The following is a 17,728-nucleotide window of genomic DNA, read 5'->3' as shown; positions in this document are numbered from 1 at the left end:
GGCTTCACCAGGCCCAGACCCTCCCCCACACACCCACCATTGTACTCCTTACATACAGGGGAAATAATGAATGGCTCTCTTGGCCAAATGCAGGCAGAAAAGAGGCAGAAAGGGACTCGAACAATTTTCAAGTGCAAATATCACCTGGGGTAATGCAGAACGGTCTTCCTCTTTCAAGAGTCCCAAGTTCTCCAACTAAAATTCTTTAAGTAAAAGCACCAGCCTACCCCACTCCCCCTCCTCTGGAAACTACAGGAAGAAATGGTTTCTGTTTAGATACCAACTTTTCCCACTCTGACTTCTCCGGCCTCCGAGGTTGCAGATGCCCCTATTCCCATGCCAAATACCTCTGCCTCTGCCTCCTTGTCCCACAGTCTTAAACCTTGGAGCCCTAATGATAATGTATTCTAATATCCCCTTCAACAGATGAATCAGCAGAGAACTACATGGGTGTAGTGCCTTGGCCAAGTTCACCCAGCTGGTTAGGGACTCCCCAGCTAGATGGTGGCCCCTTGAACTCCACCATGAACCCAGACACTGCTCTGAGAAAGTGCCAAACCTTGCCACATGGACCACAAGTTTAAATTTTGTGAGCCATCTCCCCATTGGTCACCAAAGAGCCTCAAAAAGCCTCCAGCAATTCAGAGTCAAGAGCCCATCCCCCAGCTGGCCTTTGGGAGGACTTTGTGGAAGATAAAATTCCAGTCTGACCGTGACACTTGATTCAGAACAGTTGGTTCATGGATACATGGCATAGTATCAAAACGGGTATTATTAAATAAGAACTCAGTTAACCAGAGTGTTTGTAACCAAAGGTGTTTCCATGCTCACTTTGGTTCTTCCTGAGAGTAATATTTGATGATGTAATGACCAAATTTTAAAAATCCCATTGTCTGACAAAAGGACAGATGAGTTGAATTTGAGACTTCCCTGGAAAATATGAACTACATGGGCCCCACACAGGCATGACCATATGTCCCACTTCAAGTCCTAAAATCCACCAAAACCTTTCTTCTTATCCATTTGCTGCTTAGTTCAATACAGTCTTTAACTTAGACACAATGAACAAATATTTAAGAAACAAACTTATTATTTGAGAAATTTTTCAAATGACCATTATTTTCTTTGCAGGAATATGTTCCCTCCAAATCTGGTGGAAGCCTGCTTTAAACAGGTAAACACTCTATAGCCACTAATTCACTTTTGAAATTCCTCTTGGCATACCACACAGAACCAGACCCTCTTGTTTATTTTATTGTACTTTTTCCACTTCTCTGCAATAAGAAACACTTCTTTTTGCCAACCAGCTGGAAAGCACTAGGGTTTTCTGAGGAATTTGCAGGGGATGGGGAGGTCTTACTTTGTTTTGAAGGCTTAGTAGTTGCCAGATACTCTAAGTCTTGCATACAGGTAACTCATTGAGTCTCTGTTAATTATTAAGAAGGCGAATCAGGACACTCCCTTCTTCTCTCTGCCCACCCCCCCCCCAAACATTCAACATGCAAAAGCCCACCAAGCAAACAAACAGTATAAGACTAAGCTATAACTTAACTTAGGGAGATTATTCAAGTTTCTGGGTTTAATTAAAAAAATCAGTTGGTTGGCTTTTGAAAGTCTACTAAGGGTCTTATGGATTCTGAAGGAGGAACCATATCAGAAATGGCATCATTTCTTGAATGCCTGTTACGTTGTATTTGGTCCTCACATGAACGGGATGGCTATCATTATCTTCATTTCATTGATGAGGCGACTCATCTATGATAATTCAGAAGGATTATTTAATAGTCACAAGATCTCACAAGTTATAAATGGTAGATCCAGAATTCAGATCCATTGCGTTGACTTCAAATTCTATCCTCTTTCTGCTCCTACATTCTGTGAGGTCCAGCTCCTTTTAGCCCGTATACACGCTATGCTTGGCTGTCTGAGTTACGGGATACAAATACACTTTACTGTTTGGGGGTGAAGTTCATTCTAACTTCACCTGAATAAAAAAGCTTTGTTACCCCAAATATTAAAAGGAATACAATTAGATATTCTGGGTTCAATAATAGTTCCCTAACATTTCTGCAGATGGTGTCACTTCACCCTACTTGTAATTCCCTAACCCTTCTGCTTAGGATCTCTAAAGCAAACAAAATAAAACCCCAGCCCCATGGAGGACTAACTTGTACACATTCAAGTCATTCTTTGGTTCCCCTCCCTTTTTTTTTTTTAATTCTTATTGACTATTTTTAATAGGTAATGCATGCACACACTGCAAAATTCAAACAGAATCCTTTCTTTTAAAAAAAAGTCTAAGAAGTCAAAATCAAACTTTATTCAAAACCTGCAATAATCATAAATAATAACCCCCTTTCAATCCAACCAGCCCACCCCAGCACCATGGGGCTGACTATTCTAGTTAGTCAGCTGGCACTGGGCAACATCAAAAATGCTGATTTCTAGCAGCACTGGGAAAAGTACTGACTCGAGCAGATTTATTATGTTTGGTTTTGGTTTGCATTTCCAGGATTTTGAAAGGGAAGCAAATGTATCTTCCCAGATCTATTTGTCTTAGACCAGAATGCAAATGAGTTTGCAATTTCTGTAGGCTACAAACTGTGTCTAAGGGGAAAGAGTTGGAGCCATAGGAAAGGCTAATCAGGATTGGAAATCTACCCTAGACAATCCATAAAATGCATAAGCATCCCAGTGAAGTAGAGATTTGAACATTGACTGGAACAGGAGACTAAAACAGGCCAGTTTTCTTGTCACTTAGGATTACCAGCAGTATCAATGATTGGTCAGAGATGTGTCCATAGTATTGACAGCTGGTTATGCCCTTGTTTGAGAGTAGTGGTTTCCCACTGGACACAAAAGTCTCCCATTCGGGGCGCCTGGGTGGCTCAGTATGTTAAAGCCTCTGCCTTCAGCTCAGGTCATGATCTCAGGGTGCTGGGATCGAGTCCCTCATTGGGCTCTCTGCTCAGCAGGGAGCCTGCTTCCTCCTCTCTCTCTGCCTGCCTCTCTGCCTACTTGTGATCTCTCTCTGTCAAATAAATAAAATCTTTAAAAAAAAAAAAGTCTCCCATTCACTCTTGGTAGCGAAGTGGCCCAACACTTCATGTACAGCTGAGTGTTCCTCCCCTAGACTGTAGATCCAGGCAACATCCATACATAATTACTCTCTGATCCTTTACTACCATCAACATAAAGGCCAGGCATTCTACTCTCATGAAAATCATAGATGGATGGGCTTAATTTTTTTATGTGGTCGTAGTCAAATACTCTGAGACTTCTGTCTGGGACAGCTATGTAGAAGCTGTTGGGGAAAGACTAATTTGAATAAGAAGAGAGATTCCTTTATAAACTTGAAAACTGGGTTATCATCCTCAACTATTAAATTAATCAAGTATCTATTCTTAAGAATTGATATTATCAGAAATGTCTTGAAGATCATTGTTTGGGGATTTTTAAATTTTTTTTTAATTTCACTAAGGCTTTTGTTTTTATTCTAGCATAGTCAACATACGGTATTATGTTAGTTTTGGGTATGCTATATATTGATTCAACAGTACTATACATTATTCAGCGCTCATCATGATAAGTGTACTCTTTAATTCCCATCCCCTATTGTCCCCGAGTCCTATCCCCCCCCAACCCCCTCCTCTGATAACCATCTATTTGTTATCTATATCTAAGAATCTGTTTCTTGGTTTGTCTCTCTGTCTCTTTTCTTTTTTCTTTGTTTTGTTTCTTAAATTCCACATACGAATGAAATCACATGGTATCTGTCTGCCTCTGACCAACTCATTTTGCTTAGTGTTATACTCTCTAGATCCTTCCATGTCATTGTAAATGGCAAGATTTCATTCTTTATAGGGCTGAATAATATTCCATTGTGTATATATTTATCTTCTTTGTTGATATGTGTATATATATATACATCTTCATATATATATACATGTTTTTATCTATTTTATATATATATTTATTTATGTGTGTGTGTGTATATATATATATATATATATCTCACATCTTCTTTAATCATTCATCTGTTGGTGGACACTCGGGTTGCTTCTATAATTTGGCTCTTGTAGATAATGCTGCTATAAATATAGGAGTACATAGGGAATTTTTAGATTTTTAATATTAGCTGAAATCTCCAGCTGAGTCTAGTCCCCAAAGGGCTTTGTTACTGAGCACCATTAGCCAACATGAGTTGGCTTTAAAATTTCCAATGTATTCTCATATATTCTGCTTAATTTGATCACAACCACCCTGTGAGGTAGAACCACTGTGGTTATTCCTGTTTCACAGATGTCAGTAAGACCAAAATGATGTCTGGTTGATTTGTCAATGAGCCCATAGAATGATAGATAGTAAAGGGACTATATGAATATTTAGATTTACAGTTTTTTAAAAGCCCATTTTTAGCCATTTTACTAGGGTTTGAGAAGAAAGCAAAAGCACATGTGTATTTCAGACTCTTCAACCAGATAATGTCTTTCCTGCTATGATTTGTCTTGTGTTTGAGTGTGTGTGTGTGTCCGTTCTGGGGAAGTAGTAGAGGTCACAGATTAGACAGGTGCTAGCTAGATACCTTCTATGACAGTATTCTCTGAATGCGAGGTTAGTATGTATGTCATTAGAGACAATTGGGACAAAAGGCAAGTAAAAAGAAGAAAACAAAAACCACCTCTAATCCCTGTTGTGCCTTTTCTTTTTTAAGTTTAAAACCAACTATGAGAAGAGAAGCTTTAAAGTGCCTGTTCAGTCCAATGAAACGCTCGTGGGCGCCGTGATAAACAATGTGTCAGAGGCCATGGAGACTCTTACAAGGATCACAGAGGAGTTGGTCCCAGTCCCAGGGTCTGTGAATGGGGTCAATGCCCTGGGACTAGTTGTCTTCTCCATGTGCTTTGGATTTGTGATTGGCAACATGAAAGAGCAGGGTCAAGCCTTGAAAGAGTTCTTTGATTCTCTTAATGAAGCCATCATGAGATTGGTAGCAGTGATAATGTGGTACGTATTTCGATTTGCTGTACATGCCATATACAGATGTTTATTGCCATCAGCATGGGTTCCGTACTAAGGAAGGTGCCACCAGGCAGGATGGCCGATGGCAACAATCTCTCTTGGGTAAGCACATGAAAATCAACAATTTTCGGGGCCTGTAGTGGCCTTGGAGCCCATCTGCAAACCTCTCTTAGTAAGTTTGCTTCCTTGTTTTTGAAAGGTGTCTACTTCTTTTCTCCAGGGCTGGTGGGATCCCATTCCTCATTCCTTCATTTTTTATCTATTTGGTATTCAGTTATATATTTCAATATATATTTATTGAGTGTCTGCTATATACCAAGTGTACAATACCACACACTCTGGACATAGCAATGAAGAAAACAGACCAGGATGTCCCGGAACTTCTATTCTTTTAAGGGATATAGAAAAATAAATCAACCAAATGCTTTAGTAACAAATGCTGTGAAAAAAAAAAAAAATAAAACAGCAGATTTTATTTTATGCGATGTGAAAAAAAGTGACTGAGGAGGAATCACAAAATTTGTCTTGGATTTTGGCCTCTGAGGAGGTGACTTTTTTCGCTGAGATCTGAGTAACTCGGAGAAAGTAGCCATGCAAAGTGCCAAGAGAAGAGCATTCACAGTAGAGGACAAAGCAAACAGAACACCCTTGACCATCAGAAAAAGTGAGATCTCCTCTCCTCCATTTTTTAGAAAGAAATGTAAAATCATGGCAGTCCAGCTGCCTGCCCCAGGGACTCATGGGGAGGGTAATAGAATGCCAGTCCACTGTTCATAACAAAACTTCTTCAAGAAAAGTTGAGAGTAGAACACAAAGGAAACGACTAAATCCGCGGAGGAACATTGACCTTGGAAAGTAACTTCTCGCCAGCTGGGAGAGACCACTTTGATTGGCTTAGGCCTCATCTGGGGGTTGCTTTCCCCTTATCCTTTATTTCTAATCCAGACTCCTTCTTGGCACTGGAAGGAGGAAGGCATCCATTTCTAAGAAAAGCACTCACCAACATGATTAAAAATACCCTTTGTCTTTATGGCCACGAAAGCCCAGAGAAATCCATTTCTCAGGAGCTTGTTCGAGGTGGATATGAACTTGGGCACAAAGGCTGATCAGAATGTGATCGCCACAGGAGCCCTTGGTTGAAATCCTGGGGCCCCTCCTTTGAAATCCTGGCAGAGCTGAAAGTGGACGTTTATCTTCATATTATTAAAATGCCTCCACCTTTCACCTCGTTTATGAAAGAAACCCATTCAAGGCTGCTGAATGAACCTCACATGTAGCTTTTCAAGCTGTACATTCGCCGGCACATTCAACACTGAGTTATTACTTTTCTGAAAACAGGTACTCTTATAATTTCCTGGCCTGGGTTTTGAAAGGAGTTTTTAAAAGAAGCATTGTATTTTCAACTTGAAATAAGACCTCCACAGTTCTCAGCAGACTCTTCTCCGTAGGGGTGATTGGCTCCTCTGTGTTTGGTAACGTGAGTTTGGCTGCGTCTTACCGCGCACATCAGACAAGGGAGTTGAAAGAGGGGCAGAGGGACCTTTATGCGACAAACGTTGTTAGGCGTACCAGTTATTTTGTGTCTCACTTGTTCCTTCTTGAAATGTGCGGGGGGAAGATCACAAATGCCAGTGGCAGCCTATGGATGATAATTACTTAATTAGAACACCTATAACCTGATCATGGTAGTACGTACATGCGCATTTAATTTTAGTAGCTTTGAATTTATTATACAATTGCCTTTGATCTGTGGCAAATGATGCTAGTCTTCCATTTGCACTAAAACATAAAATGTATTCTTTTTTTTTTTTTTTTTTTAATTTCTTGAGTGAGGGAGAGAGACAGAGAAGGAGCAGGGAGAGAGGTAGACTCCCCGCTCAGATGCGGGCTCAATCTAATCCCAGGACTCCGGGATGGTGACCTGAGCCAAAGGTAGATGCTTAACCGACTGAGCCACCCAGGCACCATAAAATTTATTCTTAGAATAAATTTAAGAGTTGATTTGAAGGGACACCTGGGTGGCTCAGTCAGTTAAGCGGCTGCCTTTGGCTCGGGTCATGATCCCAGAGTCCTGGGATGGGGTCCCGCATCGGGCTCCTGGCTCAGCGGGGAGCCTGCTTCTCCCTCTGCCTTTGCCTGGCACTCTGCCTGCTTGTGCTCTCTCTCTTTGTCTCTGACAAATAAATAATTTTTTTTAAATCTTTTTTAAAAAGTTAATTTGAAGACCAATACTAAGTAATATTGTAAATGGTGTGTAATGGGAGGAAATAATAAAAACATGGGAGGAAAATAATAAAAACAGACTTTGATGAAGAGAGATGACTGCAGATCTAAAACGCTGAAATGGCATTGTGCGCATCTTGCTTTAACTTGGAAATCAGGCTCTGGTGTGCGAAATGCTCCCAAAAGTCTGGATATCGGTTCAGTGGATTCTGGCTCTTCAGAGTACTGAGAAAGAACAAAAGGCAGGGGGAGATGGGTGGCATCTGAGGACCACAGAAGTGACCCAGGTGGGGTGAAAGGAGAGTGATGTAGAAAAAGAGGTGAGTTTAAAAACCTCTGTACTGGCCCTTTTTCATAGCCTCAGGAGAAAAAAAAAATGTGACCTAGAGAAATTCTGAGTGAGAGGAAAGCCTTTTTATGTACCATTTATATTTTTAAAAGAAAAAAAAAAAAAGAACTTCAGTTTCTGCAAGTTCTAATAGTATCCTGGGCACAAAAGTTTTGGCAATCAACCCTCTGTTGTGTTTTCTTGCCACACGGTAGTTTCTGTGGAATAGCTCGTTGGAAATCAGACTTCCAACCGTGCGTGTGTTGCTTCTACATAGGTACGCCCCTCTGGGCATCCTCTTCCTGATTGCAGGGAAAATTGTTGAGATGGAAGACATGGGAGTGATTGGGGGGCAGCTTGCCATGTACACGGTGACCGTCATCGTCGGCCTGCTCATTCACGCCGTCATTGTCTTGCCCCTCCTCTACTTCTTGGTAACGCGGAAAAACCCTTGGGTTTTTATCGGAGGGTTGCTGCAAGCCCTCATCACAGCTCTCGGAACCTCCTCCAGGTATGGATGTCCATTGTGTGGCTCAGTTCCGTCAGAAAAAGCATCTCAGACTTAACTTTGATCCAGAATCCTGGTAGTGGTAGTGAAGGGCTGATGGAGGAGGTGGCGGGAGGGGGGGAGGGGGTTGGGGGCTGAGCAGTGGTTCTGGGTTTTAAACTTCCAGGCATTCGATTTGGCATTTTCATGCAGGTGCTAATCAGACCTAGTTGGGATGCAGGGAATGACTGTCGGTATACCCTCTTGGGAGACAGATGGCAAATCAGCTATTCCTTTCCTGCCCACTGTCATCTCTCTCTTCCAATTGACCTGTGCCCAACGAAAAGATGGCAGAGTCACTCAGCACAGGTGTGGGGAGAGGGGAATAATCACACTTCTTCACAGAAGAACCCAGGAGCAAGAGAGCTGCCAAATAACCCAGGGAGGCAACCCATGCTCTTCTAGCCCGATTCCCTTATTTCTACAAGTGCTGACTTAAGTTCCCTTTAAATTAGGACTTAGGAGAGGAAGGAACTCCATCCAAAATATCAAACACATGGTCATGGTCTAACAGATCTGGACGGTCAGCTGACACGCCCCCCTTTTTTTTTTAACCATGCTCAGTTCTGCTACCCTACCCATCACCTTTAAGTGCTTAGAAGAGAACAATGGCGTGGACAAACGTGTCACCAGATTTGTGCTCCCAGTGGGGGCCACCATTAACATGGATGGGACCGCACTCTATGAGGCTTTGGCTGCCATTTTCATCGCTCAGGTTAACAACTTTGAGCTGAACTTTGGACAGATCATTACAATCAGGTATGAGGAAAGTTCTCTACAACATTTTCTTAAGAATGACTTTAAATGCTGAGACGGTGATCAAGGATTGGATGAAGAACGTGGTTGGAAAGGGGATCAAACATAAACAGAAGTTTGGGGGTTTGTGGCAATAGATTTATAGATTTATTTTTTATATTTAGATATTTTATTCATTTTTTTAAAAATTACAGATGTACACATTTATTAATAATGAAATTCTAATATAGAAATGTAGAAGTTAAAAAAATGTAACTTCCCTGCCACCATTACCCCCCCCATCTTTCTACAGGTCACTTCTGTTAATGTTTGGAGTATAAAGACCTTTTCTTACACCTAGACACACAGTTTTTAGTAATTAATGGAACCATGCCATACATACTGCATGTCGCTGGATTAATTTATTTATCAATATATCAATTTTAGGGCACCTGGGTGGCTCAGTGGGTTAAAGCCTCTGCCTTCGGCTCAGGTCATGATCCCTGGGTCCTGGGATCGAGCCCCACATCGGGCTGTCTGCTCAGCGGGGAGCCTGCTTCCTCTTCTCTCTCTGCCTGTTTGTCTTCCTACTTGTGATCTCCGTCTGTCAAATAAATAAATAAAATCTTTAAAAAATATATATCAATTTCAATATCAATATCAATTTATCAATAAAACATCTAGTACTTTCCTTTAAAATCTATAGAATACATAGTATGGATAATTCCTTCTAAAAATGTCAGATTATACATCAGTTTTAAAAAGCATTAAAATATGTTAGCTGTTATTGCCAGTACTAAAAAATTACACTTGAAAAACTGGTTTAACATTTTCTCTTGGGTAAATTTTTAGATGGTATAAAATAGATGAGAGACCCCATTGACAACAGGTTGAGAATTTTGTTTCTATAGACTATTTTTTTAACTACTATATTTGAGGTGTCTAGTGAAAGGTAATTTTCCTTTCTATACCCTCCCCTAGTTTTTTAAGTTTCCTTTTCATGAGGCAGCCACTGCTGCTTACTAATTTCTTTTATAGTCTTCTGAGGATAGCCCGTGAATATGCATGTGTATATGTGATTATAATCCCATTTTTTGCTTACTGAAAGTCAGTTACACACAACAGACCAGTAAGTAAGTGTAAGGAGACTTTAAGCCTCACAAGCCAGATCAGATTCTTTTCTTCTCTGTGTGTGTGTGTGTATACTCTATTATAAAAATTATCTTACAAACAGGAAAGTTGAAATAATATTACAACAAACATCTACCTAGATCCAACAATTGCTAGCATTTTACCATTTTGCTTCTTTCTTTCTCTGCTTTCATTACATTTTACATATACATAATCCAGCATGCATCTCCTGAGAATAAGAATCATTTTTTACAAAACCACAATAGTAAGATTCTTTAAAATACTTCCAGAATATCCAACCTATATCCAGATTTCCCTAGTTGCCCCAAAAATGTCTTTTATAACTCATTCCCTTAGACCAAGGTAAAATCCAGATTTATGGCTTGTGTTTGGTGTTCATGTCACTTTAGTCTAGTTTTAATCTGTCAATTCCCCCACTTTGTGTATGTACATAATATGTCTATCCAGAAGTTAATTATGTCTGTATATATATTTGAGCTATTGAAAAATAATAGCTGTAGGATGTGTTAGGATATTAAAAAAAAAAAAAAGAGGCTGGTCACAGCCAGATGTGACTGGCCTGAGGGTTCTAGGACCCCTGAGCACAGTCTAGCTACACTGGGGCTGGGAGAGCAATATCTCAGCTCCCCATAACCCATTCTTGGGCATACCTTGGCATACTGGTTCAAAAGCCCTGAGTTCCAAAAAAGGCTCAGTTGTATGTGACAGAGTAAAATATTATAATAACAGTAAGAGTGACTTTCTTTCTCTTGTGGAGGAGCTGTGCTCCACAAAACCCTCAAGACTGGTAGGTGTCTTATACAGTGTAAGGGATGCAGGCTTTGATTTCATCATCCCTGCGGTATTACCCTCATCCAAAAGATCCAGATGGCTCATCACCACCTTCAAATCATAGCCAGTGGGCAGGGGAGGAAGGCACAGCCCCCAAAACACTTGATCACTTTCATCCATATCTCAGTGGCTAGAAACTTAGTCTGAGCTCCAAGGGAGGCTGGGAAATGTAGTCTTTATTCTGGGTAGCCATAGACCAGCCAAACTTTCTAGTACCATAGAAGAGGAACCATATAAGATATAAGAGAACCAAAGCGGTCTCTTCTACAGACTCACTTTTATTAATTCCATCTTATATCTAAGTAATATTTTATTCTTTATAGAACATTCTCACGTCAGCCTATATCAAATAGGTATTTAATGGAGTTCTAGACAAGGTTGTGTGCCTTACAAATCAGGTCTAGTGGTACAGAACTTTATTCATAAATCATTTTGCTTTGGAATTAATAAATTTGATTTTTTATGATTTTTTTATTTATCTATTTGACAGAGAGAGAAAGAAACAGTGAGAGAGGGAACACAAGCAGGGGGAGGGGGAGAGGAAGAAGCAGGCTTCCCCACGAGCAAGGAGTCCAATGTGGGGCTCGATCCCAAGACCCTGAGACCATGACCTGAGCCAAAGACAGCCACTTAACAACTGAGCTACCCAGGCACCCCAATAAATTGGATTTTTTTTCTGACCACATTAGTCATACATGTTCAGTATCTTTACAATCCTCTAGTTGCTTAGAGGAATTATAGGAAACAAATCGTTATTGTAAGTATACAGTATTTTAGACCTTATAAAATATTTTCAGGTATGTGAAAAAGTCTCTCAGCACCAATGTCTTCCTTTAGAAATGGGTATAATACTAAGACCAACTTCCTAAGGGTTGTGGGGAGGATCAGATGAGGTAAGCCATGCTTAGCATATCAGATGGCACGAATAAGCCCTTGATAAATATTAGTTAATACTATTGTTAGCTCAGTGAGTTTTTTTACAGTCTCCTTTAAATTTTTGTAAAGTATGTTTTCTGTTAACCCAGCAGCTCGGACGCTTCCACCACCACCGCGCGTGGTTTGCAGGGCATTCTCTCTGTTTGGGGGGACACGTACAAATGTCTAATGTTTGGGAACTTCTTTTAACAGCATCACAGCCACAGCCGCCAGCATCGGGGCAGCTGGGATTCCTCAGGCGGGCCTGGTCACCATGGTCATCGTGCTGACATCTGTGGGTCTGCCCACCGATGACATCACGCTCATCATCGCCGTGGACTGGTTCCTGTGAGTATGCTCGGCCTGCTTTCTGGCTGGCTGTCACAGGGCCCCCCTCCATTATTCTGGGGTACCAGGCAGCTTGGCCCACCTGCCATGAGGGCTCCACCAAGACGGGCAGCATGGCCTGTGGGTAAATTGTCCTTACCTCCTGGGCCCTGCCCTTATCTAGAGACCAAGCCCCAGACGCCAAGCACACTCACGCCCTTATCAGCTCCCGGGCCCCATGTGGCATCTACACTTCTCACTCCATAAAGCCAGTCAGCGATTGGGAAACTGGCCGTCTGCAAAGGCATTTTCTGAATTGCACAACACATCCCGGCGGTGGCCAGAGCAGAAGGACAGGCCTCCCATGCAGTCCCTCCTCCTTGTGCTTCCCTTTGCAATGGTGTGATGCAGTGCAGATGTTCCCGTTGGAACCCAGCAGGCAGGGGGGCGTCATTCAGTGGGAAGAGCACTAGAGTCATTAAGTAGAACTGACTTTTGGCTCTGTGAAAAGTTCCAAGAAAGGTACCCCCCATCCCCTCAGACCCTAATCTCAGGGGGCCCATCCCTCTTCCATGTTCCTCGAGCCCTTCTAGCTGACATCTGTTCTCTCATAAATTCCCTTTCACTTGCAAAAAAAATTTTTCCAGAGTCTGCCCAAAATGAACGCCTAGAAGCATACAGTAGGTGCTGGGGTCAACTGTAAGTTGCCTTCACTGGAAGGATTATGAAGAGCTGATGGGTGTGTTCAAGGCACGATAAGCGGGAGGAGGGTAATCAGTTGAGAGCATGAGTACCACAGTCACTTAGAGCTGTGTTTGCGTCCCACCCCTGTGTGGCACTGGGCAGGTTCCCCAGTCATCCTAGTTTCCTCTTCTGTAACATGGAGAGGATAATGCCATCCACCTCCCCGCGGTGCTTGAGGATTACGTCTCGCGATGCCTGGCATTCAGCCCACAGTTGGGCCCACAGTTGGCACTCAACTGCCATGAGGACTGTTAGAGGATGAAGCTATGGTTCTCAAAGCTTTTATCCTCAGGACCCCTTTACACTTCAGAATTACCGAGGACCCAAAAAGCTTTTATCTCTGTGGGTTATAGCTATCAATATTTATCATAGGAGGAAAACAGAAATGTTATAAATGTTAAATTCATTTAAAGTTTACAATAACAAATTCATTACATCTTGACATGAATAACATTTTTGCCGGGGGAAAAAATAGCATTACAAACCAGAAATTGAGGGAAAAGAGTGATACCATTTTACATTTTTGGAAATCTTCTTAGTGTCTGGCTTAATACAAGACAGTTGGCAGACTACTTCTGCATTGAATTCGTTGGGGTAGCCCTTTGTGCTGTGTTGTAGTCTTTGCAAAATCCCACCTAGGCATTCATCAGAATGGAAAGGACCAAAACCATCTTGGCGTTATTATGAAAGTAGTTTTGACCTCCGGGGCCCTGGGGATCTCTGGATCACACGCTAAGAATGACTGGTAAAAAGGAAGGTGAATTGTAGGAAAGAGAGGCAAAGAGAAATTTTAAATAGAAGGAGAAAGGGAGGGTTCTTGCCCTAGAGTACTGTTGGTACTCTAACATTACATTTATACATAGTAACTGAACATTGGTCATCCGAATGGATAAAGACATGGTCCATATATACAATGGAGTATTACGCCTCCATCAGAAGGGATGAATACCCAACTTTTGTATCAACATGGATGGGACTGGAGGAGATTATGCTGAGTGAAATAAGTCAAGCAGAGAGGGTCAATTATCATATGGTTTCACTTACTGGTGGAGCATAAGAAATAACATGGAGGACATCAGGAGAAGGAAAGGAAAAATGAATTGGGGTAAAGTGGAGGGGCAGACAAAGCATGAGAGACTGTGGACTCTGAGAAACAAACTGAGGGTTTTGGAGGGGAAGGGGGTGGGGGGTTGGGAGGACATGGTGGTGGGTATTATGGAGGCACATATTGCATGGAGCACTGGGTGTGGTGCATAAACAATGAATCTTGGAAAACTGAAAAAATAAATTAAAAAAATAAATAAAATGAACAACGTTCACCTATGTGCCCTTGTAACTTTAAGTAACTACTGTTTAAACATTCTGTGTCTATTATGTAAGGTCGCAGTCAGTGGATACACCAAGCAGAATTTTAAAAGATGCCTCTAAAGATTTAGCAGCCAGTTCAAAATATGAGCTGAAATCATGTGATGTTCACAGGAGCCCCATTTTTTCTACCCCAGGGACCGCCTCCGCACCACCACCAACGTGCTGGGAGACTCCCTTGGAGCCGGCATTGTGGAGCACTTGTCGCGACACGAACTGAAGAACCGAGACATGGAAATGGGTAATTCCGTGATCGAGGAGAATGAAATGAAGAAACCATATCAGCTGATTGCCCAGGAAAGCGAGACTGAGAAACCCACTGACAGTGAAACCAAGATGTAGACTAACACACAAAAAAAATATTTTCTTGAGCAGCAGGTGTTTGCAAACCATTGTAAAATGTTTCCATCTGTTACAACTCATTCTCTCCAGGAAGCCCCTTACCTCCCTTTTCCTGCATACTCTGACAGGATTGGGAAGTATTCATCTAAAAACAAGGGAGGATTTTGGGAGTCAGATCAGGTCTTACAAGTTTATGTGGCACACAAAACTGTAAATGTGATTTTTTTTATAAGCTAAAGAGTCAAACAAATAGCGGACTAAAACATGCTTTTAAATCAACTTTCAAAAGTTATAAACCCTTCAGAATACAATTCAGTTTTAGTATCAAAACAACTTGACAAACTACAATCAGTTATCAATAGGAGAATAGAAGGGGTTTTTTTTTCCCCCTTTCTCTTCTGATTTGTGTCCTGATTTTATTAATATCAGGGCAGTATGAATACACAGCTAGCACAGCTGTAAGGAGTCACATAAAGTGAAATTTCCATGTGGCCACGGGCAAGTTACATCTCGTCTCCAGGCCTCCGTGTTCTCATCTGTAAAATGTAAAAATCCAGAGTTCCCTGGATGCCTTTACGGTCTCTTTTAGCCCAAACATCCTGTGACGTCATGGAAGAGCCTGCCCTCTACTCCCCCTTGGAACATCCTGTAGCAAGTATCATTCCATGGAACATGGGACTTTCAGGAAGGACACTTACTGAAACGAACCTTTCTAAGTAGGGGAGGGTTGGCTGAACGGTTTACCAGGTCCTGTGTCCAGAATGTCAGCTATGCAAGTCACCAGGCCGGAGGCCATTCCAGGAGTGGACTAATCCATGAAACCCTGCTTGGTTCTTCCCAAAAGGGGAAGTAGTCCCTTCTTTCCTACTCTTCCCAAGCAGAAGGGACTGCTCTGGGAGGGACGTCTCCCACCACTCCTCAACTGACTGTAGACTTCTAGAAAGTAAAATGTAAGACTAGCAACTAGCAAGGCTGCCCATGGTCTTACTACAGAACACTAAAGAGCCAGGTAGGAAAGAATGGAGCATGGTTGACATTATAGAGAGGATTTTAAAGCACCAAGATTATAGATCATCTTTAAGGAAGAACTTAAAACAGAGAGGTTCATTTTTTTTTTTTTAAACCTGAAATACTTTTCCTCTTCAGTTCAAAATCATCCCCAAAGGAAGTCTGCCTATCAACAGAGAAGGTCACTTCTCATATATTTTTTAAAGAAGTCAAATGAATGAGCTCTGTCTCTAATAGAGGGTCCATGAGCTGGGTGGGTGGTCTCTGATTTGAAAAGGTTTTTGACTATAATCAAAAGTTCTTAGAATGAGAGAAACAAGATATCTCTTTGTGTTGGAATTCCACTTACCAGATCATTCAAAACCTTCAGCTGGAGTGAGATTTGGTTTTATTTTGTTTGTGACCCTGAGAGAAATGATAGAAGATGAATCAGTATAAAGACACTGCCGATGCGGTTCTAAGAAAAAACCAGAAGGGGCATCAGCTGCAGGCGAGGCAGCTCCCAGGTTTAGAGGAGATTTGATTTTTTAGCCCCTAAGGAGTTCAAAGACATGGAGTAGGAGCTATCAGACAATACCAGCTGTGTTTGAGTTTCCGACCGTAAATGGTAGAGAGTGGACTTAATCATGCTAATAGACTGAAAATCTAGACGTACACCCTCCGACATACAATTAGAGACATTTTTTGTATAGCTCGTGAGCGTTCTCTGTGTGCAAAAGTTAACATTAGGTGGTGGTCGAGTAAACGTTTAATGCCGAGGCTCTGTTTGGGAACTACACTACAAAAGTTAATATCCGTGGTTGTCATCTCGTGACACCGGTAGAGGAAAACATTAATCATGTCAAATTAATTCTGTTACACAGTGTGATCTTTTTTTATACTAACCATTTCTTACGGAAAGCAAGTCCTCTAGGACGTTCCTCTCGCCAGCCCATCACAGGCTCCGCATCTGGGTGTACCCAGTGGGGACTGAGAAGCATTACTTTGTAGATGTATTTTCAATAAAGAAAAGAATTAGTTTTACATTATAATTTTGTATGTTGTTGTTATTCTTCTGCCTGAAGAAAAACCCATGTTCCTTCCACAGAAGTATTGTAGTGAGCTCAGGGCAGTGCTGGGAAAGGCTACCATGCAGATTTTTCTAGATGATACTAGGTAACATCATGGAAGGACCAGCTGAGGGAGCCAGTCATAAGAAAATAAGGGAGGACAAGGGCCCTCCCTGCCCAACTCCTAGGACCGGAGCCAGAAAGGAGAGTCGGTAAAGGAAGCAGTTTGCTGTACAGGCCTGCACTTACTTGTCCACGTAAATTTCTCAGATAAATTGAATGATTTCCATGTGGGGATTGGAAAAGTAGAGTGCCACCATTGGCTCTTCCAAAAAAGTAATTTCCTGTCTGGCCTTCAAATTAGGTCGATGTATCTATGTGATTAGTGCTGCCATTTGTGAAAAGAGCAGCAGAGTAAGATCTCAAGGCATGTTTCAGAAGCAGTCCCTGTCCTAGTGAAACCCTTCTGCTCATAAAGAACAACTTTTGGACTACCGCTTTTTCCCCCTCAAGCTTTTTAATAAAGAATTGGCAGACGATAATATGGAATGCCCAGGTTGAAGTTGTGTCTGGGGACTCTTTACTGTGACCCTCTCTTCCTGTAGGTAATAGAGGAGAGGCTCTTAAGTAGGGTCTGTAAACCCTTGGGTCATCCATGTGAAGACTTCAGTGAGTTTGCATAGCCCTTGAAATTGTAGGGGAGGTTTTGTGTATTTGCTTTTTTCCGGGTTAGATATTTTAATTTCCATCTATTTCTCTGAATGATTTTATTTTTAACTGAAAATAATACAAAAATTTATTGCAAGACTGAGAGACCTCAGTGAATGGAGAGATATGCAATAGTCTTGGATAGAAAGATTTAATATCATAATGAAGTTAATGCTCATCAAAATGATCTTTAGATTCATTTACATACTTTTCAGATTCCAAAAATATTGTTCAGAGAAACACGCAAAGGGAAAACAACCAGGAAGAGGCAAGTTAACGCAAATGTCAGGGTAGTCTGAAGGATCTTTTGACCAAAAAATTTACAAATCACTGTTTGATCAGTACATCCTAACTTTTTTAAAGGCTTCTGTGAGCTTCAAATAGTTGATTGGGGAAGTGGAAAGAAACTGGTCACAGCCCGAGGGAACCGAA

At 41.5% G+C, this 17,728-nt stretch overlaps 1 protein-coding gene across 1 annotated transcript in view; it reads left to right on the top strand.

Moving 5' to 3' along the window:
- Positions 1-16,567, top strand: part of SLC1A3 (solute carrier family 1 member 3) — a 76,242-nt gene extending 59,675 nt beyond the window's left edge. Inside the window, exons 5-10 of the mRNA XM_046000835.1 lie at positions 1,132-1,174; positions 4,715-5,007; positions 7,851-8,084; positions 8,685-8,879; positions 11,967-12,101; positions 14,327-16,567. Of these exons, the coding sequence (XP_045856791.1) occupies positions 1,132-1,174; positions 4,715-5,007; positions 7,851-8,084; positions 8,685-8,879; positions 11,967-12,101; positions 14,327-14,531 (1,105 nt within the window). The 3' untranslated portion in view covers positions 14,532-16,567. The remainder of the gene's footprint in view (positions 1-1,131; positions 1,175-4,714; positions 5,008-7,850; positions 8,085-8,684; positions 8,880-11,966; positions 12,102-14,326) is intronic.
- Positions 16,568-17,728: the final 1,161 nt, after the last annotated feature.

This window comes from Meles meles, chromosome 3, assembly GCF_922984935.1.
Source record: "Meles meles chromosome 3, mMelMel3.1 paternal haplotype, whole genome shotgun sequence".
Lineage (NCBI taxonomy): Eukaryota > Metazoa > Chordata > Mammalia > Carnivora > Mustelidae > Meles > Meles meles.
This window is presented reverse-complemented; position numbering and strand designations above follow the sequence as displayed.